The sequence below is a fragment of the Diabrotica virgifera genome, chromosome 2 (genome assembly GCF_917563875.1).
Source record: "Diabrotica virgifera virgifera chromosome 2, PGI_DIABVI_V3a".
Lineage (NCBI taxonomy): Eukaryota > Metazoa > Arthropoda > Insecta > Coleoptera > Chrysomelidae > Diabrotica > Diabrotica virgifera.
Genome location: NC_065444.1, coordinates 74,140,916 through 74,165,777, shown reverse-complemented (window position 1 = coordinate 74,165,777; position 24,862 = coordinate 74,140,916). Strand labels below are relative to the sequence as shown.

The window sequence follows — 24,862 nt, the reverse complement described above, 5'->3', positions numbered from 1 at the left end:
ACACCCTGTATATCGTAACAAGTAAATTAAAGAATTATATGTTTTAATGTTTTTTTAAACTATATAAATATTTTTGCATTTTATTTACCAAATTAAACCAGAAATGTGTTCAGAAAGTTTTATTCTTGTAAAAGTACTATATAAATGTAAAAAAGACAACCGTATATTAAAAACTATATAAATGTATGTCCTAACTAATTATAATCGGACATATTTGGAGCTAAATGTCGATAGGATCGAGAGGTTTGTAGTCAGGTAAAATTTCCCAAACTTTTTGCCGCCACCTAGCCTTTTTTAGTTCCTTTGCCTTTAACAATTCGTTGACGGCTTTAAGCGATCTCCAGAGATGAAAATAGTGGAAGAGAAGCCACCTGTAACAATAACGCAGAAGTAAACTATCTAAATTTCTGAAAGACTAATTACTTATAAAACAAGTAATTGGACTTCATAATTTTTTCACCCAACGTGACCAAAAGTAGAACTGGAAATCGATATTTGAACTGTTCGTGTAATGGTCTAAGAGCTAGCAACGTTTTCGAGAAATCATTTTAAGACGGCTGATTCTTTCATATATTGTTCCCTATGCTTCCTCGAACACCGTACCGGCCATCTGACTGCTGATACAGGTTGCGTTCATTACTGCGGAGCACACCTGTACAGGTAAACACAAAATCAGGGTGATTGATTAGTGTGAAAAAGCTTAGTAGATCCGCTATAGTAATAGATAGCAATAGAAGTTAATAACAAAAATTGTAGCTAACTTTGCGCTTCACATTACAAAATTAGTTAGAATGTTACAGGGTGTTTGATAACATAGTGGCAGACCAAACTTTTGTTTTTTTTTTAAATGGAACACCCCATATTTTATTTTATATTCGAAATCTTCTTAACTTCCCCATCACAAAAATATAAAGGTTTGTTATGTTATACAGGGTGAGTCAAACAGTGGCGCACCTAGAATTTTGGTCTGGGGGGGGGGGGTTTGGCTTGGGTACAGAATTTTTTTTTTATTGTTTGTGAAAGATAAGTTACGTTTTCCTTCTATTCTTTATATATTTTTATATGTTCTGGGAGGGGTTTTGACCCCCAAAACCCCCCTGGGTGCGCCACTGAAGTCAAAACGCAAGTATTCTTTTTCTCATGATCATCTTTCAGTGCGTCACAGTTTTTCGATTTCTTTCTAACGCATTAAATTGTATGTGACAGAAAAAAACGCACGTCTGTGATTACATTTCGTCGGTGACATTGTTATAACATTTATTCTAGTTATTCTAGTTGTCGATAGATGGCGCCATAATAAAAAAAATAATTTTTTTTTAATTAGATAATATTACAAATATCTGTATAATTTATAAGACTATACAAATCAAAGAAAATACCATTTTATAAATGCAAGAAACACATTTGATTTGTTTTTATTCCAAATTGAAAATAAAATGTGACAACTGTCAGATTTAACTAAAATGACATGTTATAATAAATGTCATAAATGTGTATTATCACGGACTTACCCTTTTTCCTATCATTTGTTACGCACTGAAAAATGCTCATGCTCATGAAAAATGCTCATGAAAAGGACAATACATTATTTTCACAGTAATTTTAAATAGAACACCCTAATTAATAACTTGCTCTAAAAATGAAAATATCTCGAAAACTGACAAATTTAGGTATAGGGAATATTATACAAAAATTAAATGTAAAATTAAACGGTAATGATATTTTTCGATAGTAATATAAAATACAGGGTGTTCCATTTAAAATTTCTGAGAAAAGAATGTACTTGCGTTTTGACTCACCCATTCGATATAAGGAAAATTATCAATATCAACAATTCTTAAAAATTTTCACAATCAACAAAAAAATATGGCACCAATAAACCATCGCTGTTGTGCTTTTTTTTATTTATACAGGGAGTTGAACTTGTTACGATTTTCGTAAAAAATTGGTTATAACTTTGTAAAAGCCCTATATAACATAACGATCCTTTATATTTTTGTGATGGGGAAGTTAAGAGAATTTCGAATATAAAATAAAATATAGGGTGTTCCATTAAAAAAAAACATAAATTTGGTCTGCCACTATGTTATCGAAAACTCTGTATCAATCTAACTAATTTCGTAATGTGAAGCTGAAAGTTGGCCACGATTTTTATTATTAACTTTTATTGCTATCTATTACTATAGCGGATCTACTGAGCTTTATCACACTCATCAATCACCCTGTATATTGAATTGAAATTATTTTAGGACGAAAAATTTTTTTGTCATTACTTTTTAAACCACAGAAATGTCTGGCAATTACAGTTCATATTTCTACTAATGTTTAAAAAGTAATGACAAAAAAAATTTTCGTCTTACAATAATTTTTAATTCGATATCTTTACCTGTACAAGTGTGCTGCGCAGTAATGAACGCAACCTGTATCAGTAGCCAGATGGCCGGTACGGTGTTCGAGGAAGCATAGGGAACAATATATGAAAGAATCAGCCGTCTTAAAATGATTTTTTTCCGACGTTGCTAAGCTCTTGGTCCATAACTTTGCGTCGATTGATATATGGTTTCAATAATTTTGAGTCGGCAAACTTCCGGTCATAACTTTTTAACCGGAAATTATATCAAAACCGGAACTAAATATTCGAGCTCAACTTAATACGCGATTATTGATATATCCCACATACTAATTATGCGACTATAATGTGGCACTTCCGGTTACCCCCTTTTAACCGGAAGTATATATTTATTCACGTCTTGTTAAGGCTCGTCGAGTAATATATAGCTTGAACTATTTCTTACCTCATTTGTCATTGTATCTGGTCTAATGACGAAAGAATTGTGTTTAGAGTCTCTGGACAGACGACATGGATAATTCAACGTTTTCACATTTTTTCAAAATGGGTGAAAACAGTAAGTTGAATTTGAATTGATGATTGTAAAAATGTATATAAATATAGTGATTCAATAAAATGTTGATTGTTTAAATTGTGATTTCAATGTCGATTTTTTTCATTTATGTTCATTTTGATCCATTTTTTGTAGTCTTTCGGTAAAAACTTTAACCGGAAGTGATATAAAAACCGGAAATATTTGTTCTCATCTTGCTAAGGCGCGTCTAATAATATATCGCTTCTAGTATTTCGGCGACTTTAAAAAAGTACTTGCTATTGCAACTCTGGAACCGGAAGTCCGAGGTCAAATTTGTCACCTTTAAAACCACCTTTTGGTTATAAGTTTTCATTCGACACCTCATTTGTCATTCTATTTGGTCTAATGACGGAGGATTTGTGTTTACAAAGTCCCTGGACATTGTGTTACGGACGGACGACGGCAAGACATTTTTTTTTATTTATTTATAGTACTATACAAATGACCTGGCCTCTTGTGACTAATCCAGGTCGTTTCCTGATGGGATTACAGTAGTTTATTACAATATTATTACTTGAAGAATTTTTTCTATTTGACTAATTAACAATAGCCCTAATCTACTACTAATTATGAAAACTACAAATTGTAAACAATTCTAATGAACAAATAAACAAAAGATAAATTATTACTTTTTTTTTGAACATATAACTTTTATAAAAGTGCTCCCATTTCTCATTCTTAGATGAGAAATGCCAGCACTATTCATCTAAAAATAGTCACGAATAATTTTAAGTGCAGGTCTAATCGACTTTATGATATTCTCAATGGTATTTCGGTGAGCCTCAGACCATTGAGTTTTAAAATTTCAGGTTTTTAGTTTAATTTTTTTTTTTTTGTTTGATTAATAGTTTTTGGATTTTTGATTTATTTTATTTTATTTTATATTTGATATTAATTTTTAATTTTTTTATTTTATAAATATTTATTTAATTATTCCAATATTTTATTTTATATTTTTATATGTAATTTTAATTTTTTTTCTGTATAATTTCTTATTCAAATTCATAGAGGTTGGATATTATTTACTTGATTTCTTCTTCGTCTAATATTATATAATTCTAATTGTTTCTTTGATATTATGTCCGCTAAATTATTTAGTGTATTAAATAATTCTTCATTTTGTATTATATTTTCTATATTTATGCCAACAAGGTCTCTTCTCATTCTTTGTAGTTCTTGTGTATTTGTTTGTCTTTCGCAAATAAATACTATGTGTTCTGGTGTGCCTATTTCTCCACATTCACAATATTCATTGTCTTTTAAGTTAAATCTATGTAGGTGTGTAGGGTACGGACCGTGCCCTGTAAGAAAATGGATTAATCCTTTTTCTGGGTTAAAATAATTTGGTATATTATTTAAATTTGGAATAAAATTATAGAGACGTCTTGCTTTAGGGGAATTATCCCATTCGTTTTGCCATTTTCTATTTAATATTTCTTCTAATTCTCTTTTTGTTCTGATTTAGTCCAGAAAGCCACTGCGCATCCGCTAGGAAAAATATTCTAATTCAGATTTTTTGCACAATCTTACTCAAAAAGGACTCCTTTTAACAAATTTGCATGTTGCCAGGACCAAAAGGTGGTCAAAAATTTTTTAAACGTTTTTTTTTTTTGTTTTTTTCCTAAAATTATTTTTTTTGCATGGAAAAAGTTTTTTTAGGTTTTTTGGATCATTCCAAAGAGAACAGTTCTTTAGTGACTTTTCTCTAAAAATAATAGTTTTTGACATATAAGCGATTAAAAATTGAAAAATTGCGAAATCGGCCATTTTTGACCCTCAAAAACTATGTGAAAAACTCAAAATTTGAATGATGCCAAGGTAGGTAGATATTCTTTAAACATCGATTGATGAAATCCCGAACAGTTTTTTGCAATACAATATTCAAAACTCCTTTGTTTTTTAATTGCTAATCAAGCGTGCGCGACACTATTTTCCACCGACAGTATGGTGCAAATGAAAGGAATAAATTCGTTATTTCGTAAACCGGCGACTTTAAGGAAAAATCCCAAAACAGGTCGATTTTTATTTTTAAGTTAAGATATTGTGGCATATATGGTATACTAGTGACGTCATCCATCTGGACCTGATGCCGTAATCGATGATTTTTTTAAATGAGAATAGGGGTCGTGTGCTAGCTCATTTGAAAGGTTCTTCAATTCTCTATTTAGTAATATAAACATTTACATAATTATTTATACGGGGTGTCCAAAAAAAATTTATTAAATTAAATTATTTGACAAAAAAAGAAGTAGAAGGACACCCTGTATACATAATTATGTAAATGTTTACATTACTGAATAGAGAATTGAAGAACCTTTCAAATGAGCTACCACACGACCCCTATTCTCATTTAAAAAAATCATCGATTACGCCATCACGCCCAGACGGATGACGTCACTAGTATACCATATATGCCACAATATCATAACTTAAAAATAAAAATCGACCGGTTTCGGGATTTTTCCTTAAAGTCGCCGGTTTACGATATAACGAATTTATTCCTTTCACTTGCACCATACTGTCGGTGGAAAATAGTGTCGCGCACGCTTGATTAGCAATTAAAAAACAAAGGAGTTTTGAATACTGTATTGCAAAAAACTCTTCGGGATTTCATCAATCGATGTTTAAAGAATATCCACCTACCTTGGCAACATTCAAATTTTCAGTTTTTCACATAGTTTTTGAGGGTTAAAAATGGCCGATTTCGCAATTTTTCAATTTTTAATCTCTTATATGTCAAAAACTATCATTTTTAGAGAAAAGTCACTAAAGACCTTTTCTGTTTGGAATGATCCAAAAAACCTAAAAAAACTTTTTTCCATGCAAAAAAAATAATTTTAGGAAAAAAACAAAAAAAAACGTTTAAAAAATTTTTGACCACCTTTTGGTCCTGGCAACATGCAAGTTTGTTAAAAGGAGTCCTTTTTGAGTAAGATTGTGCAAAAAATCCGAATTAGAATATTTTTCCTAGCGGATGCGCAGTGGCTTTCTGGACTAATTTCTATTCCCATTAATTGTAATATTTTTTCATAATTTTCTTTTCTTTGCCAATATCTACATGCACGTTTTTGTGCTTCCAAGTGCATGGGCATTACACCAGTCAATACTGTTAAAGCTGATGTTGCTGTAGTACTGAAGGCTTCTGTCATTCTAACAAGGAAACCTCTTTGTGCTTTATTCGGTTTTTCAATATTTGTATTATTTGTTAGTTTGTGTGTCCATACACTTGCACCGTACCATACATACGACGGAGAGACAGTGATGAAATCGAAAGTATATCGACTTATATTTGTTCTCGTCTTGCTAAGGCACGTCGAAAAGTATATCGCTTGCTTTATTTCGGCCACTTAACAGTACCTCCGATTGCAACTCTGAAACCGGAAGTCCGAGGTCAAATTTCTCACCTAATACCATCTTTCGCTTATAAACTTTCATTCTACACATCATTTTTATCATTCTATCTGTTTTAATAACGGACAGACAGGCATGAAACCGGGAGTATGTACCGGGGTATATATTTATTCTCGCCTTGCTAAGGCGAGTCGAATAATATATCGCTTGTACTATTTCGGCGACTTTAAAACAGTACTTCCAGTTGCAACTTTAAAACCGGTGGCCCGAGGTCAAGTGTCGCCTTTAATACCACCTTTGCGTTATAAGCTCTCATTCGACACCTAATTTGTCATTCTATCTGGTAATGACGGAGGAATTTACGAAGTACCTGGTACGTACGTACGGATGAGGATAATTCATAGATATACTACTAAATAGATTAGGCAAGGTATAGGCCGCTCTGTGTGCATCGAGGTGTAACGCGAATATCAAGGAGGTCATTGGTCAATATTCACTTTAAGTTGTCTAGCCATCTTTGTCTGTCACATGCGCGGGATCACTTGATCGCTTGTTTAAAAGAGATAGATAAACCACCGATCGACTGTACGCGCGTTACACTTTTTTGCTCAGTATATGCCTGGTCTATCAGTCTATCCTTAATATGTATGGGATAATTCTACGGTTTCACATTTTTTCAAAATGGTTGAAAACAATAGAAATTAATGAAAATGATCAACTGGTGAAACAAAATGTGGGGTAGCTCAAAACAGGAAAGTTTAATGAATAGTAGAGACGGATATTTAGCAAAAAACGCAGAATAGGGAACTTGCATAAAATTTTAAATTCGAAAAAAATGGTATAAATCACAACAGAACATAATTTAGAACCTGTAAAGATAAAAAGTTTTGTTTGTCTTTCGTTTGGCCCCTAAAGACGACTAAAAATTCAACTTATACCAGCCTCCCCAAAACGCGTCGTGACCACACGGGGTTGTATGTTTACATTCTACACCAATTGTATATATAATTTTAAATTAGACATTCTAAACGTCAGTAAAAAATACAGTTATGTGACGTTAAAAGTGTTTTTGATCGTTTGAACTATTCATAGAAAATTTGTACTTTTACAAAATGGTTTTATTTTCAATAGTAAACCTTCTTTCCTTTCCTTCAAAAACTGTATCAAACTCCAATCTCAACAAACTGGTATATATTATTACAACGACATACGATAAATGTCATTAGAATATAAATATTTTTCCTTTATTCCCCGACGACGAGCTGGCCAAATACCCAAGTAGGTGGAGGCCAATAAACTAAAGAAAAAGAATATACGTAAAAATAACCATAAACAGAACCACACAGTTAAACTCGTGTGACGTCACGGGTCGTTTGGACTATTTTAAGATAAAGAAGACTTTAAATTTGTACTTCTATGTAAGTTATTATGAGTTTTTGAAGCGTGAAATTTTGTAAATCTCATTTTTATACAAAACTGAACATTATTATGTAATAAAAAAATGTGCAAGTTCCCTATTCTAGTACATATACAGTGAGCACGTAAAGGTTGGAATAAATTAATTTTCTCGAGAATGGACGATTTTGGACAAAAATCCCAAAACTGGCCAATTTTTATTGTTAAATTGCGACTTTTTGGCATATGTGTCATACTAGTGACGTAACCAATCTGGGCGTGATGACGTCATCTTAAAATTTTTTAAATAAGAATAGGGGTCGTGTGATAGCTCATTTGAAAGGTAATTTAGGAAATAATGTTTATTTGACAAATAAATATTGTTTTTTGCTTAAATTCAATATCAAAGCCGCCACCCACCTTCCTCTGGACAGTTTGAACATTTAGTTTAAGCGAAAAGCAATGAATATTTTTCAAATAAACATTTTTTTCTGTTTTCTGAGAGCAGTAAAATGTATTTTGGATTAAATAAATTACATGCATTCTTCTTTTTATGTCAATAAATTAAATTAAAAAAATGTTTTCTTTCTATGTGTATAAATAATTATGTAAATGTTTATATTACTGAGTAGAGAATTAAATTACTTTTCAAATGAGCTATCACACGACCCCTATTCCCATTTAAAAAATCATCGATGACGTCATCACGCCCAGATGGATGACGTCACTAGTATGATATGTATGCCAAAAAGTCGTAATTTAAAAATAAAAATTGACCTGTTTCGGGATTTTTTTCACAAATTGTCCATTCTCGAGAAAATGAATTTATTCCAACCTTTACGTGCTCACTGTATAATAAATTTTCTTACCTTTTATAGTGGCTTTCGGCTTTCTTCATCATTTTATGTTGAATCATAAATTCTATGCAAACGTATCGATTCCAGTGAATAAAAACATTACTTGTTAGTCGAAAATCATACAAATCTTCTGCCACTTGCATATTTCTAATGCTTTCTACATGAATCTAAAACAATATTGTTATGAAGCTATTTCTTTGTGGCATCTTATGTAATTTACTGTAATATTAATTGGGAAATAAGCCACAATTTAAGTTGGAAATTAATTCCACTTCGGAAATCGATATCTAAATACACAATATTATTTATATCTATTATATCTAATTATTTATATCTAATTATTTATATCTAATTATATTATTAATTAGAATTTTATAGATTTTTTAAAGCTTAAGATGTAATATTTAAAATGCACTACAGTAGGAAAAATGAAAGATTACCCATGAATGAACATATAGAGTAAAGAGTGATGAGCGCGCTATAATAACCAGCAAAAGATGGAAAACATTAAGTTGTGAGATAAAAAGAAATAAAACTAGTCGAGATGGGAAATTTAGCGATGAAAACCTAAAAATATACATTCTTTTTATTGTTTCCCACCTTTATTTTACAAAAAAAAGTCATTCTTCATAAAATGTTCTACATTGTCTACATGGATTAAAATCTAAGATGTAACCATCACATATTGAAATGATTGATACAATTGTGGCAAATATCAAAACCTAATCACTTTGCTACAGTATACAATCACAATCAAGGGTAGAAAGGAAATGAAATAACAGAAGTTGGAAATAAAATGTTGCATACAAGATAGAAAGAAAGAAGGCAATAATGGTAACAGTGATAATGTGAGTGATGTGTATTGAAGTTGTTCTGAAGCTATTTCCTTGTGGCATTTTTCTAATCAACTATTTTAAATGGGAAATAAGCCACAATTTTACTAAAAAAATGATTTTATTAACGTTTCGACGTCCAAATCGGATGCCGTTGTCAAAATACAAAATATTAATAAATTAAACAAAAATGTTGTTTAGTAAAAAATTCTTCTAATAATTTATTTAATCTAACTCATTTATATCTGCAATTCAGACATACACTAAGCGCCAAAATTAACGCACCATCTTAAAAATGGGACATTTTTAATGTCTCATATTTCCTAAACCTGTTGTCCGATTTTAGTGATTTTTTTAATAGGTTATAGCTTTATTCTTCAAGAATATCTATGTAATAATATTGTTATGTAATAATATTGTTGCTAAACAGATAAGTGTCATTGTATACCGGGTGTAACAATGATAGTGTGTTTTTTCCTCAAAGTTTGGAACACCCTGTGGAATATTCTGGCGTATATAAAATATTGAAATTAAAACTCAGCTGGAACCTTAGGTTATCTTAACATTTTGCTTTCTGATTCATTCGCTTATGTTGGATAATAAAAAAGTTAGGTACCTTAACAACTAGCAACGTTTTTCATCAATACAGGGTGTTTCTAAATAAGTGCGACAAACTTTAAGGGGTAATTCTCCATGAAAAATAATGACCGTTTGCTTTATAAACATATGTCCGCAAATGCTTCGTTTCCGAGATAGGGGATGTTGAATTTTTTCGTACAAACTGACGATTTATTTAATGGTCTAAAACCGGTTGAGATATGCAAATGAAATTTGGTAGGTTTTAAGAGGTAGTTGTTGGGCATTTTTTGGCATATAATTAAGAATTTTATATTCACCATTGGCGTGCATACGGGTAATATGACCCGTATGCACGCCAATGGTGAATATAAAATTCTTAGTTGTACGTCAAAAAATGCGCAATAACTACCTGTTAAAACCCACTAAATTTCATTTGCATATCACAACCGGTTTTAGAGCAATAAATAAATCGTCAGTTTGTAAGAAAAAGTTTAACATCCCGTATCTAGGAAACGAAGCATTTGCGGAAACATGTTTATAAAGTAAACGGTCATTATTTTTGCATGCAGAATTACCCCTCAAAGTTTGTCGCACTTATTTAGAAACACCCTGTATTGATGAAAAACGTTGCTAGTTGTTAAAGTACCTAACTTTTTTATTATCCAACATAAGCGAATGAATCAAAAAGCAAAATGTTAAGATAACCTAAGGTTCCAGTTGAGTTTTAATTTCATTATTTTATATACGCTAGAATATTCCACAGGGTGTTCCAAACTTTGAGGAAAAAACACACTATCATTGTTACACCCGGTATACAATGACACTTATCTGTTTAGCAACAATATTATTATATCGATATTCCTGAAGAATAAAGCTATAAAATATTTAAAAAATCACTGAAATCGGACAACAGGTTTAGGAAATATCAGACATTAAAAATGTCCCATGTTTAAGGTGGTGCGTTAATTTTGGCGCTTAGTGTATATTATATATTTTAAAGTAGAAGACTTTAAAATGATATTGCCAATATTTATGAGTTGCCTTCCTGGGACGACTTTACTGAAAGATAGTTCATTCGATTACATGAAATCAACCCCAACTCAAAAATATAAAAAAATCATAGCATGTGATCTGTCTTTAAAAAAAAACAACCACATGCAACGGTGACAGTAAAATTATCGTGTTAGAGATTCCATAGTAAATCACAAGGGAAAACCAGGAAAAAAAATGATTATCCTTTATCGTTTATAAATAAGGAATTGTCAAGATTGGATCGAATGGAACAGAACAACTTTTGACAACGACATCCGATTTGGCCGTCGAAACGTTAATAAAATCATTTTTTTTTTAGTTAAATTGTGGCTTATTTCCCATTTAGTATAGTTTATTACAAAAATGCCACAAGGAAATAGCTTCAGAACAACTTAGAACGGGATCCTATAATATTCACAAGAAATAATACGAGGAAAATATCAATACCATAAAAGGACTATCCGAGAAACTTAAAACAATAGGAAATAAATTCAACATTTCAACAACATTCCAAACAATGTTGTTCTGAAGCTATTTCCTTGTGGCATTTTTATAATAAACTATTTTTAATGGGAAATAAGCCACAAAAAAATGGTTTTTTTTACCAAAAAAAACGCAACTCATAAATATTGGCGATATCATTTTAGAGTCTTCTACTTTAAAATGTATAATATACGTCTGAATTGCCAATATAAATGAGTCAGATTAAATAAATTATTAGAAGAATTTTTTTACTTAGCAACAACATTTTTGTTTATTTTAATAGTATTTTGACAACGAAACCCGATTTGGGCTTCGAAACGTTAATAAAATCATTTTTTTGGCAAAATTGTGGCTTATTTCCCATTAAAAATAGTTTATTCAAAACAACAAACACATTGAGATCTATTCTATCTAAAACTAAACCTAACAGTGAACAAGAATGAACAAAGAATTGTATTTATAAAATACCTTGTGAATACGAACAGTTTTATTTAGGTGAAACATCAAGACCATTAAACGTTAGAATAAGTGAACATCAGTCTTACATTAAAAATAGAGAATTTGATAGATCTCAAATATGTCAACAGGCATGGGATAATGAACATAGAGTTCAGTGAAGAGATTCAAGTATAGTACTGAAAGAAACAGTAAAAAGAGAAAATTATTATGCTAAATGAAACCAATTGTGTCGCAAATTCCTTGCTAGAATGCAGTAGGATGTGGTTACCCATACTAAAGAACGAAGTCAATAGAAATAAAATACAACGATTAGTAAGTCAATAACATATCGAGTTAGTACATATTTTATATTTCAGTATTATTTATACAGGGTGTCCCGAAAAGATTGGTCATAAATTATACCACAGATTCTGGGGTCAAAAATAGGTTGATTTAACCTAACTTACCTTAGTACAAATGTGCACATAAAATAAGTTACAGCCCTTTGAAGTTACAAAATGAAAATCAATTTTTTCCAATATAGCGAAAACTTTTATAGATTTTTTATTGAAAATGGACATGTGGCATTCTTATGGCACGAATATCTTAAAAAAATATAGTGAAATTTGTGCACCCCATAAAAATTTTATGGGGGTTTTGTTCCCTTAAACCCCCCAAACTTTTGTGTACGCTCCAATTAAAGTATTATTGTGCTACCATTAGTTAAACACACTGTTTTTAAAACTTTTTTGCCTCTTAGTACTTTCTCAAAAAGCCAGTTTTTATCGAGATATTTTGAATATTTGACAAATTCACCACATATTTGTATATGGTTAAGTACGATTATTTGTTGCGTTTAAGTATTTGGAGGGAATACGAGAAACGATCGTGTGATTTACGAAGTTGTAAAAATTATATGTTCCTCCACAATATTGATATGATATGCAATTATTAAAGTGAATTTAATTATTGGTATTTTGCTTGTAGTACAATGTTTACCTTTTAATAACATAACCTCAAGTTTACTTTTTCTTCTTATTCTTTTTTGGGCTATGGCCTTGACAATCGTCCAATAACCAGGAGTAATATAATTGGCCAATATAATTATTAAAACATTAAAAGTGCTAAAAATGTTGCCTAGCTATGAAACCAGGTGTCGCTCTTCCGAACTTACACGGTCCCAATAGAGACCTGGTAATAATATGAAAATTTATTTATAATTTACATTTTTAGGTATATTTTGAAAAAGCCACATCTCAATAAAAGGTGCCTTATAGAAAAAATAATAAGAGGCAGAAAAGTTTTAAAAACACTGTGTTTAACTAATGGTACCGCAATCATAGTTTAATTGTAACGTAAACAAGCATTTGGGGGGTTTAAAGGAACGAAACCCCCATAAAATTTGTATGTAAACATATTAAAAAAGAAGCCGCATCTCGATAAAAACTGGCTTATCGAAAAAATACTAACAGGCAAAAAAGTTTCAAAAATATTGTGTTTAACTAATGTTACCACAACAATAATTTAATTGGAACGTACACAAAAGTTTGGGGGGGTTTAAGGGAACAAACCCCCATAAAATTTTTATGAGGCCTACAAATTTCACTGTTGTTTTTTTAAGATGTTCCTGCCATAAGAATGCCACATGTCCATTTTCAATAAAAAAATCTCTTCTATTTTGTAACTTCGAAGGGCTGTAACTTTTTTTGTGTGCACTATTGTATATAGGTAAGTGAGGTTCAATCACGCTATTTTTGACCCCAGAATCTGTGGTATAATTTATGACCAATCTTTTCGGGACACGCTGTATATCGATGTATTATTAATATTATTTATAATTTAAAATAACATATGTATTGAACAGAATTTGGTATTAGTTTTGAGAGTAAACTAAATGTAAGACCTACCTAATGCTTACGATGTCGGGATAGTATCACGAGGTTTTTTCCTGGTTTTCCCTCGTGATTTACTATGGAATCTCTAACACGAGAATTTTACTGTCACTGTTGTAATTGGTTGTCTTTTTAAAGACAGATCACATACTATGATTTTTTTGTGGATATTCTTGAGTGGGTTGATTTCATGTAATCGAATGAACTATCTTTCAGTAAAGTCGTCCCAGGAACGCAACTCATAAATATTGGCAGGATTGGTCTTCTACTTTAAATGTATATTATATGTCTGAATTGCCGATATAAATGAGTCAGATATTTTATACCGGGTGTCCACTTATATTTTCCCCCATTTTAACTGCCTATAACTTCTAAACGGCCTAAGATAGAAATATGCGGTTTTCGATGAAATGTTTTATTTTAGTAAAAGTTTTGTCTGAATGGATTGAATTTTTTATATCGCTTTCAAATACGAAAAGAAAAAAAAAAGGATTTTTGAAAAAAACGTTGTTGACTTTTTTTAATGGAACACCCAGTATATTTTTTTGTAAATTGAAATAAAGGTCATTCACCTATCCAGCGATATAAAGTTTTTCAAAATCGGTTGTCAAATCACTGAGTAATTAATTTTTAAATTGAGCGGTGCAACGTGGATATCACATACCTAAATAACATAACTAAGCAAAATGATATGTTATGTGATTTCCACATTGCATCTTTCATTTTAAAAATTATTTGCTCAGTTACTTGACAACCGATTTTAAAAAGTTTAATATCGCTGGATAGGTAAATGACCGTTTTTTCAAGCTACAAAAAAATATACTGGGTGTTTCAATAAAAAAAGTCAACAACGTTTTTTTTTCCAAAAATCCGCCATTTTTATTTAAAAGCGACATAAAAAATGGTCATTTACCTAAAAACTTGAAAAAACGGCCATTTCCCTATCCAACGATATAATTTTTTTTAAAATCGGTGGTCAAATGACTGAGCAATTAATTTTTAAAATAAGAGATGCAATGTGGAAATCACATAACATAATATCAATTTGCTTAGTTATGTTATTTAGGTATGTGATATCCACGTTGCACCTCTCATTTTAAAAATTAATTACTCAGTAATTTGACAACCGATTTTGAAAAACTTTATATCGCTGGATAGGTGAATGACCTTTATTTCAATTTACAAAAAATATACTGGGTGTTCCATTAAAAAAAAGTCAACAACGTTTTTTTTCAAAAATCCGCCATTTTTCTTTTCGTATTTGAAAGCGATATAAAAAATTCAGTCCATTCAGACAAAACTTTTACTAAAATAAAACATTTCATCGAAAACCGCATATTTCTATCTTAAGCCGTTTAGAATTTATAGGCAGTTAAAATGGGGGAAAATATAAGTGGACACCCGGTATTTTAAAAACGGCATCCGATTTAGACGTCGAAACGTTAATAAAATCATTTTTTTTTTTTGGTAAAATTATGGCTTATTTCCCATTTAAAATAGTTGATTATATGTATTGAAATGAGAGTAGATGTGGGGTAGGAAAAATGTTTACAAATTAAAAAAAATCATCAAAGCTTACCTTTTGCCAACATTGTATGCTTCTCTTTAATAACTTGTATTCAAAATGAGCATCTGCAATTTCGTATTTAACTTTGTAGGCACTTTCCACAACTTGTTGCCAAGATACTATAGATTCTTTCAAAATTTTCTTTTCATAATAGTCAACAGCCAGAAAACGTTTATCACGTCCATCTTTCATGTAACTATACAACTGAAGTAAAGTCTGTTTTAATAATAATCTGTTGTAAAATTCAACAGCTGTATTCAACTTCGCCATATATTTTTGCTTATTCATGCACCGGATCTTTTCCATCTCCATTTCTTTTCGTCTTCTTTCTTTAATTATTTCCAAACTCCGTTTCTTCTCCTCCTCCTCCAAGACACGCTTCCTTTCTATTGCTTCCTGCAGCATTCTCTCTCGTTTCTCTTCGATCAGTTTTTTCCTTTCTAAAATTATTTCTCTATTTTTCGCCCTTTCTAGAGCCCTCTGCTCCATTTTTTGCACTATTTTTGGCGCTACCTGTGAGGTAATGGAAAATTTAGGCTCTTCGCCTAAAATTAGAGGAATTTTGTATTTGTTTTTCCCGGAACAACTTCCAAATATTTCCCTAATATTGATTTTTGTGTTTTCTATTGATTTCAGAAGATCGTCGTTGATTATTCCTAGTTTTAAATCCTGGATTATCCTATTTTGTTCCTCCAGTTTCGATTTTTGTAACTCTATGATCGATTTTTGTACATCAAACCTATTTTTAAAACTCGAGCAAGGTTTAACAACACTACTAGATACGTCTTTAACTACTACACGTATCTTTGCTTTTTCTTCCTTGATATTTATTCCTTCCTTCTCACTTTTTCTTCGTTTTTTCAATTTCTTCATGAAAGTATCAAGCTTTGTAGTTTGATTTAACTTTGCCTCTTCTTGTCTTTTTTGGTCCTTTTTTAGTTCAACTGCAGTTTTCCATATGTTGAAATATTTCTCAGATAAAAATTGAGTTTTTTTGTTAAAAAATTGTTCTTGCGCAATTATTTTCTGGTTATTTTGATTTGGATTCGTTTTTAATAAGTCTCCAAATACTGTTTCAATACTAATTGTTTTTGAAGGTATGTTATTAGTTGACTTAATTGGTTTGTTCGTCGATGAATTGTGCTTGGGATTCGGTAAATCTTCCCAGAATGATTCATTACTCCAGTCTAATAAATTGGAATATTCTTTTGGGCTCGAAAAAGTGTGTTTTCGTATTATTTCCATGCTTTCGGGTGGCATTAAACTAAAAATATTAAAGAAAATAGTTATTTTCCTAACAAGTGCAGAAAGTCATTCTTTTCCGCACGCGACTGCAATTTGCCGAACGACGCGAAGCGGGAGTTCGGTAAGCAGTCGAGTGCGGAAAAGAAACTTTCTGCAAGAGTTAGGAACAATATTTTTTCTAAGAGTCTTTAAAAAATTACCAAATCTTAATCAATTAATTTAATTAATATGAAAATACATACACAAATTAATTCTTTGACAAGGTTGTCAAAACCAAACTTTCAATATAATTAGTTAGCATGACGACGATCTTGGTTTCCATGACGATGATTCAAAACGACTGTTATTGTCTACCGATTTGACTTTCGAATATTATGTCAAAATAATTTTAGTTCATCGAATAGAATTGTCGCGTTAATTTCATTAAAACAGGAACACAATAAGATATATTTGAAATAAATTAGTAAATAATATCTAAATATTAGTTTATTGCATGTATTATAATTACTTTAAGGCCATATTAACATATCTAAATTAACACACGTGCGGAAAAGTAAAAACCGCGTGCGGAAAAGTAACACGCTTGCGGAAAAGTAACACGCGTGCGGAAAAGTGAAACTTTCTAAACTAAAATGCGTGCGCGAAAGTAGACATTTTTGCACGCTCGTAGAAAAATAATTAATATGAAAGGATTTATAAACTGTGCGTCACAGGAAACGGGCCACCACAAAATTTAGGACCGTTTATATTTTTTTATGTATACTACGCGTCAGAGAAAAGGGGCGGCCCACAAAATTGGTCATTTTTGATGTCACGAATTTCCTAAACCTGTTGTCCGATTTAAGTGATTTTTTTAATATTTTATAGCCTTATTCTTTAACAGTATCGCTGTAATAATATTGTTGCTAAACATATAAATTTTCATTGTATACCGGATACCGGGTGGACCAATCAGTCTGTTTTTTTTTTTTAAGTTCGCAACACCCAGTGGAATATTCTAGCATTTATAAAATACTGAAATTAAAACCGAACTATAGCCTCAGGTTTTCTTAACATTCTGTTTGTTTTTATTCATTCGCTTATGTTGTATAATAAAAAAGTTAGGTATTTTAACAACTAGCCATGTTCTTCAGTACAGGATGTTTCTAAATAATTGCGACAAACTTTAAGGGGTTATTCTCAAAATACAAAATTAACGCACCACCTTAAAAATGGGACATTTTTGATGTCTCGTACTTCCTAAACCTGTTGTCCGATTTGAGTGATTTTGTAGTATAATATAGCTTTATTCTTCAAGAATATCAGCGTAATAATAATATTCCTAAAGAGGTACGTGTCATTGTATACCGTGGAATACCGTGTATACCTGTGGAATATTCTAGCGTATATAAAATATTGAAATTAAAACTTAACTGTAGCCTAAGGCTTTCTTAACATTTTGCTTTTTGATTCATTCGCTTATGTGGGATAATAAAGAAGTTAGGTATTTTAACAACTAGCCATGTTCTTCAGTACAGGATGTCTCTAAATAATTGCGACAAACTTTAAGGGGCTATTCTCCATGAAACAATAATGACCGTTTGCGTTATAAAGATATGTCCTCAAATTCTTCATTTCCGAGATACGGGATGTTGAATTTTTTCTTACAAACTGAAGATTTATTTATTGCTTTAAAACCGGTTGAGATATGCAAATGAAATTGGGTAGGTTTTAAGAGGTAGCTATTGCGCATTTTTTGACAGACAATTAGGAATTTTATATGCACCATTGGCGTGCATACGGGTAATATGACTCGTATGCGTGCCAATGGAGAATATAAAATTCTTAATTGCATGTCAAAAATGCGCAATAACTACCTCTTAAAACCTACCAAATTTCATTATATTACATATTAAAAAAATAACAAATCGGACGAGAGGTTTTTGGAGGACGATGACCAATTTTGTGGGCCGCCCATTGTCTCTGAAAAATTAAATGGAATTATCACATGTACCTACTGAGAAGCTAAACTGAGCCTGTAAAGAGAATAAACAAATTCACAAAACCTATTAAACCATAAAATCTCAGAACTCATTATTTACGAAGAAACGCAACATTAATGGTTGAGAGTGTGTGTGAACTATTTCAGTGCTCTAAAGAGTTTCTGAGATATCTTAGCGTTACACTGGCTTCCTTACAGTGAAGTTTGTTTCTTAATAACGATGCTAAATATATCGAAAGTCTGTTCAGATTGTTACATTGCTGGAAAATGTGCAAGCCAATTGGATGTTAGTATTCAACTGTGCAGAGGACTTACCAACGATTTCTAAAAACCCAATATCAACCAAAGCAAGATAGATGGTAGTAGATAAAATATGTATTCTTTGACCAAAGCGACCCGGTATGCGGTGTCAAAAGGAGGACAACAGTCAGAAGTCAGGCAAAATTGCGTTCTCACTGTTGCTGCATTCTGAAACCAGACGCAAAGTACTAGTTTCCCAACCGGTGGGTCGCGACCCACTAGTGGGTCGCGGACAGATTTCAGAAGGGTCGCGGCGTGGTTCTTACAATATCTGAATAACGTACATATATATCATCATGGGTGAGGAATGGGTCGCGAATATGAAAAAACATCAGAAGGTGGGTCGGCAGACAAAAGGTTGGGAACCACTGTGCTAGAATGATCCAATGACATATTAGTCCATGTGTTGAGACCGCTCCCGTCTGAAAAACATTTCTAATTCGGTTTCTCTGCGGATTCATATTCAAAAATGTCCCCTTTAAACAAATATAAAGGGTGCCGGACGGAATTTTTGGGCAGAAATTGTTTAAACAATTTTTTTAAACAAATACATAAGATCACCTTTTATTGCTCCAAAAAATATATTTTTAGGTTTTTTGGGTCTTTCTAAACAAGAAAGGTATCTTGTGACTTTTCTGAAAAATTGACAGTTTTCGAGTTATAGGCGATTTAAAATCTAAAAAATGCGAAAATACGCATTTTCGAGGCTTAAAAACTCATACAATCAATAACTTGGATTTAAACATTCAACGTAGAATGAAGTAAACACTTCTGTTGTATGTAGGTATATAAATTTATTAAAAAATTCTTAAAATTTATCCACAAAGGAGTGGAAGTACAACAAAACGTTTTCGGTCAAACTGACCATCCTCAGTGTAAACCTGGAAATAAGTGAACCACTTAGATTGAAATGCAAAAGGGTGAAATTTTGACAGTTAAAAAAAGAAAATGTGGTTACTTACGTCCAGTGTACAAGTAATTGAAACTAGCCACTTGAATAGGTGTAAAACCTCAAAATAACATTATTGCTACATTATGAGCTGTATAGTAATCGACAATAAGTCGATGTCTTAAGTCGAGTCTTTTAATCTTAAGACATCGACTTATTGTCGATTACTATATACAGCTCATAATGTAGCAATAATGTTATTTTGAGGTTTTACACCTATTCAAGTGGCTAGTTTCAATTACTTGTACACTGGACGTAAGTAACCACATTTTCTTTTTTTAACTGTCAAAATTTCACCCTTTTGCATTTCAATCTAAGTGGTTCACTTATTTCCAGGTTTACACTGAGGATGGTCAGTTTGACCGAAAACGTTTTGTTGTACTTCCACTCCTTTGTGGATAAATTTTAAGAATTTTTTAATAAATTTATATACCTACATACAACAGAAGTGTTTACTTCATTCTACGTTGTCTTAACAAAGGTATACAACCAACTACAGGGTTTACCCTTTTAAAGTTTTAAGATTTAAACATCCCTTTTCAAGATTCCGAATAGTGATCAGGTTTAACTTCAATTTAGACCGTAGTTTTTTAATTGTTAATTGTGCGTGTCCATCCAGTTTTTTTGCCGGTGCGGCGCACACTATTTTCAAAAATCTCCTACAGTCCGTCTAATTTACTTACCGTTGCATGTCATTATTTACGTTAGAGATCTAAGTTGACATTGTTGACCAATTACAAAAAATTCTTGAATTCATTTTAAATCAAATACATCACACAATTTTTGCGGAAGTGGATTATACAGCAAAACAACTTAATATTCAATGTAAATAAATAAAAACTTTAGAAATAGAAAACAAGAATTAAGTTATAATCTTACGTTAAAGTACATAATAAAAACAGTAAATATAATGAAACAAATACTTAAATATATAAAGTATATGAAGTAAAGAATATAAACAAATATGAAGTGTCATCACCGCAACTGTCAAATAAATGTTACCAATTTATGCCAAAATATCACCTTCGTTCGATTATAGTTACAGTGTATTCCGAACAAATGTGTTTCATAAAAACGCTTTATACAGTGCTAGTCAAAAGTCCGTACCCCCCTCGTATCTTTTGAACGGTTATACCTATAATAGTGAAATTTGGAGGGAGGAAATAAACGGAGGTAAGCTTCTTAACTAGTCATGACAGGTGACATAATAGTGACAGATGACTTAACAGCGCCACTGTGACAGATAATTTTAAATGGGACCTTATGGCAAGTGATACCTCGTTTGAAAGGTATTGAAAATACCTATTCAGTCATACTAATTTTGTTTGAGTTTAAGCTAATTTTGATGAATAAATGAAATAAATATAAAATTTTAGTTTCGCATTTAATTAATAAAAGTTCAAAATTCCGCCTATGATTACTTGTCAAAAAGGTTGACGTTGACTTGAAAACTACTAGAGAATTGAAAAACGTCAACTTTTTTGACAAAAAAGCCATAGGCGGACATTTGAATTTTTATTAATTAAATGCGAAACTACAATATTATATTTATTTAATTTATTCACCAAAATCAAAATCAACTTAAACCCAAAACAATTATTATGACTGAATAGGTATTTTTAATACCTTTCAAACGAGGTATCACTTGCATAAGGTCCCATTTAAAATTATCGGTCACAGTGGCTCTGTAACGTCATCTGTCATCATTACGTCACCTGTCATGACTAGTTAAGAAGCTTACGTCCGTTTATTTCCTCCCTCCAAATTTCAGTATTATGGGTATAGCCGTTTAAAAGATACGAGGGGGGCTACGGACTTTTGACTAGCACTGTATTCATTTATACAAATTAAATGAAACATATTATTGTGTATTTCTTTAAGTTAACCTTAATAGAAATTTTTAAATATTATTTCTACGCGTATAAATAAAATACGCCTAGTGGCTGTAACGCCAGTGTACTCGGCAAAGTGATTCTAAAAAAGAACAACCTAAATATTTCGTATTGGTATCATGTGACGTCTCGGGCTATGATGCGGATGACGTGCAACGGTAAGTAAATTAGATGGAGTATAGTTTCCTCCGAAAAATGTTTTTTGTAGATTTTTTGGGACATTCTAAATAAAATAAGTTTCTTGACATTTTTCTCAAAAGTTACTAGTTTTAAAGTTATAAGCGATTTAAAATGCGAAAATGTGTTTTTTTGTCATTTTTCGGATTTTAAATCGCTTATAACTTTAAAACTATTAAATTTTGAGCAAAATGTCTAAAAACTTATTTTATTGATAATGTCCCAAAGAATCTAGAAAAAATATTTTTCGGACGAAAATAGGAGATTTTTGAAAATAGTGCGCGCCGCACCGGCAAAAAAACAGATGGACACGTATAATTAACAATTAAAAAAATACGGTCTAAATTGAAGTTAAACCCGATCACTCTTCGGAATCTTAAAAATAAATGTTTAAACTTTAATCCAAGTTATTGGCACCCTTAAAAATACTAATTTAAATATGAGTTTTTAAGCCTCGAAAATGCGTATTTTCGCATTTTTTAGATTTTAAATCTTCCATAACTCGAAAACTGTCAATTTTTGAGAAAAATCACAAGATACCTTTCTTGTTTAGAATGACCCAAAAAACCTAAAAAATATATTTTTTGGAGCAATAAAAGGTGATCTTATGTATTTGTTTAAACAATTTCTGCCCAGAAATTTAGATTTGGTTCGGCACCATTTAGATTTGTTTAAAGGGGACATTTTTAAATATGAATCCGCAGAGAAACCGAATTAGAAATGTTTTTCAGACAGGAGCGGTCTCAACACATGGACTATATTCAACAAACCCAAGGACCAGTAATCAGATTTTCTACATGGTTTCTACTGTTCGAATAAGGTTAAGTAACAGTTTGACAGCTTGCAATGCAGCAGCGGGGCCATTTACACTGCTGCTCACAAAATAAGCACACTACTGTTTTTACCCGTGAACATGTCAATTGGATAATAGACGATCGGAAAAGAGTATTATTGTCTGCAAATGAGTGTAGAATATCAACTTATCGTAAAAGTAGTCGAAATAAGTCTATAGAAAGGCAGGGATTTCTTTAAGGCACACACTGATCTTTGTCTTCATTGAGACATCAAGCACCCCGATAATATAAAACGGAGATCCTACAACATCATATCGATGGCTTAGTGTGAAAACCTCGTATATCATTAAACTACAATTTTACAGGAGAGGCAAAAAACTGATTTTCTGCATAATATACCCTAAAAACAAAAATTACCGCTACATATTTTTAATTTGAGCACATTGAGACAAATATCTGATATTGGCCTAGAGCTAAAAGTGTTAAATGTTGCTATTAAATTGGAAATACAAATATTAACTATGAAAAACACGTAAATATCCTTGCAGTATATAGAGCCCTTGCCCAAGTAACTATGATAACCTCGTATATCTTGATATACGTGTTTTTCATCTTAAATTAAATTGTGTTCATTATTATTTACGAGGTTTTCATTTTTCAGAACATATTGCACACCTCCAAATACTAGGTTGATACAGTACAAATCTTTTGATTTAAGGTTCATAAAATGTTTCTGTACGCAGGACTAGCTTTTACTGTTCACAAAAAACATTTCTCCAAATCGAATCTCTCAAACAAATACTCCAAATTAAGTACCAAAGTCTTGGTTATAAATATACGTGGTATTCACACTAAATCAAGAGAGCAATTGATATACGTGGTTTCTTTTTTCGGCTGTAGAAAATAGTCTATAGTGTATTTGGATTTTTTTTAACAGTTGTAAATCGTGAGATACAAGGTTTTCAAACTAAAACCACCAAAATGTCATTTTCGAAAAAAAATGAGATACGAGGTTTTCACACTAAGCCATCGATATGTGATGCCATATGCTGAGTTTATTGGAAGTGGTGTTCTGGTAATGCGAGACCACACACAGTAAAAGGATTGTAACTACAGTGTCTTGAAGATAATGGTTTTTCAAAAATGGACGGGCCTTCTCAATGTCCAGACCTTAATCCTATTGAGCTTATGGAGCTCTCATTGAGGAATGTACCACTTTACAGAGGGACATCCAAAAAGTGATCAGTTCTATGCCAAATCAAATGACGAGTGTTATCCAAAACTGTGCTGGCAACACACATTATAGAAACGAGTGATACCTACTTGCCTTTTCTTGACTCTATAATTCAATTATTGTTATAACTTTAACTGTTAATGATACGTCGTATATTTAATTATTTTCTCAATTTTTTCCTTGTTTTCCATTACCTACTAATGATAACGTCGGGTTACTTACTACAAGAGTAACTGAATCAATACCTATACACAATAAGTAGACTTAATTTGATATGAATAAAAAAATCAAAAGATAAAAAATTTCTTAAATTTTATGGATGGCTCCATATAGATTATCGTAAAGAACCTTTACTTATACTAGGTATATGTATAAAATAAATTATATTTTAATATTTACCTCTTGGTTTTTTCACATACGGATATCATTTTATTCTTTGCATAATAATTCAAACTCTAGATCTAAAAATTGCAATCTATTTTTCGCAATCGTCTAACTGTTTATTTATGTTGACATTTCGAAGTTACTTAGCAACGTAATAAGTTATAGGGGATACATTCCGAGAAAATAGTATCTGTTTTGCTCTCATTATGCTAAACCATAACTGGTTAAAAAATATATTAGGTACTTAGGTATTTTAATTTATAAAAAAAAACATACTGACTATAAAATACTTTATTATAGGTAGATGCAGACTTGTTTAAATCGTTAATATTAATATGTAGTTATTTGAAATATACAATTTTATTTCTAAAATAAATAAAAATATAAATTAATATAAAATCAACAATAATAATTGAGTTATATTTTTCTGCAAAATATAGTCAACCAAATACTTTAGACAGTCTTAAAGTATTTGAGTAAACTTTGTTTTAATTTTTGTGGTTTTTTATTAAGTTGTGTTAGTTCTGACCTCTATGTGTAAGTGGTAGAAATAGA

At 31.3% G+C, this 24,862-nt stretch overlaps 1 protein-coding gene across 1 annotated transcript; it reads right to left on the bottom strand.

The window, feature by feature from the left end:
- Positions 1–104: 104 nt before the first annotated feature.
- On the bottom strand, positions 105–24,485 carry LOC114329488 (caldesmon). The gene is made up of 4 exons (XM_050643795.1): positions 24,323–24,485; positions 15,364–16,615; positions 8,540–8,694; positions 105–371 (listed from the first exon to the last, which is right to left on the bottom strand). Exons 1-4 carry the CDS (start codon positions 24,349–24,351, stop codon positions 221–223), a joined length of 1,587 nt encoding a protein of 528 aa, XP_050499752.1. The 5' UTR covers positions 24,352–24,485; the 3' UTR covers positions 105–220.
- Between the last annotated feature and the right edge of the window lie 377 nt (positions 24,486–24,862).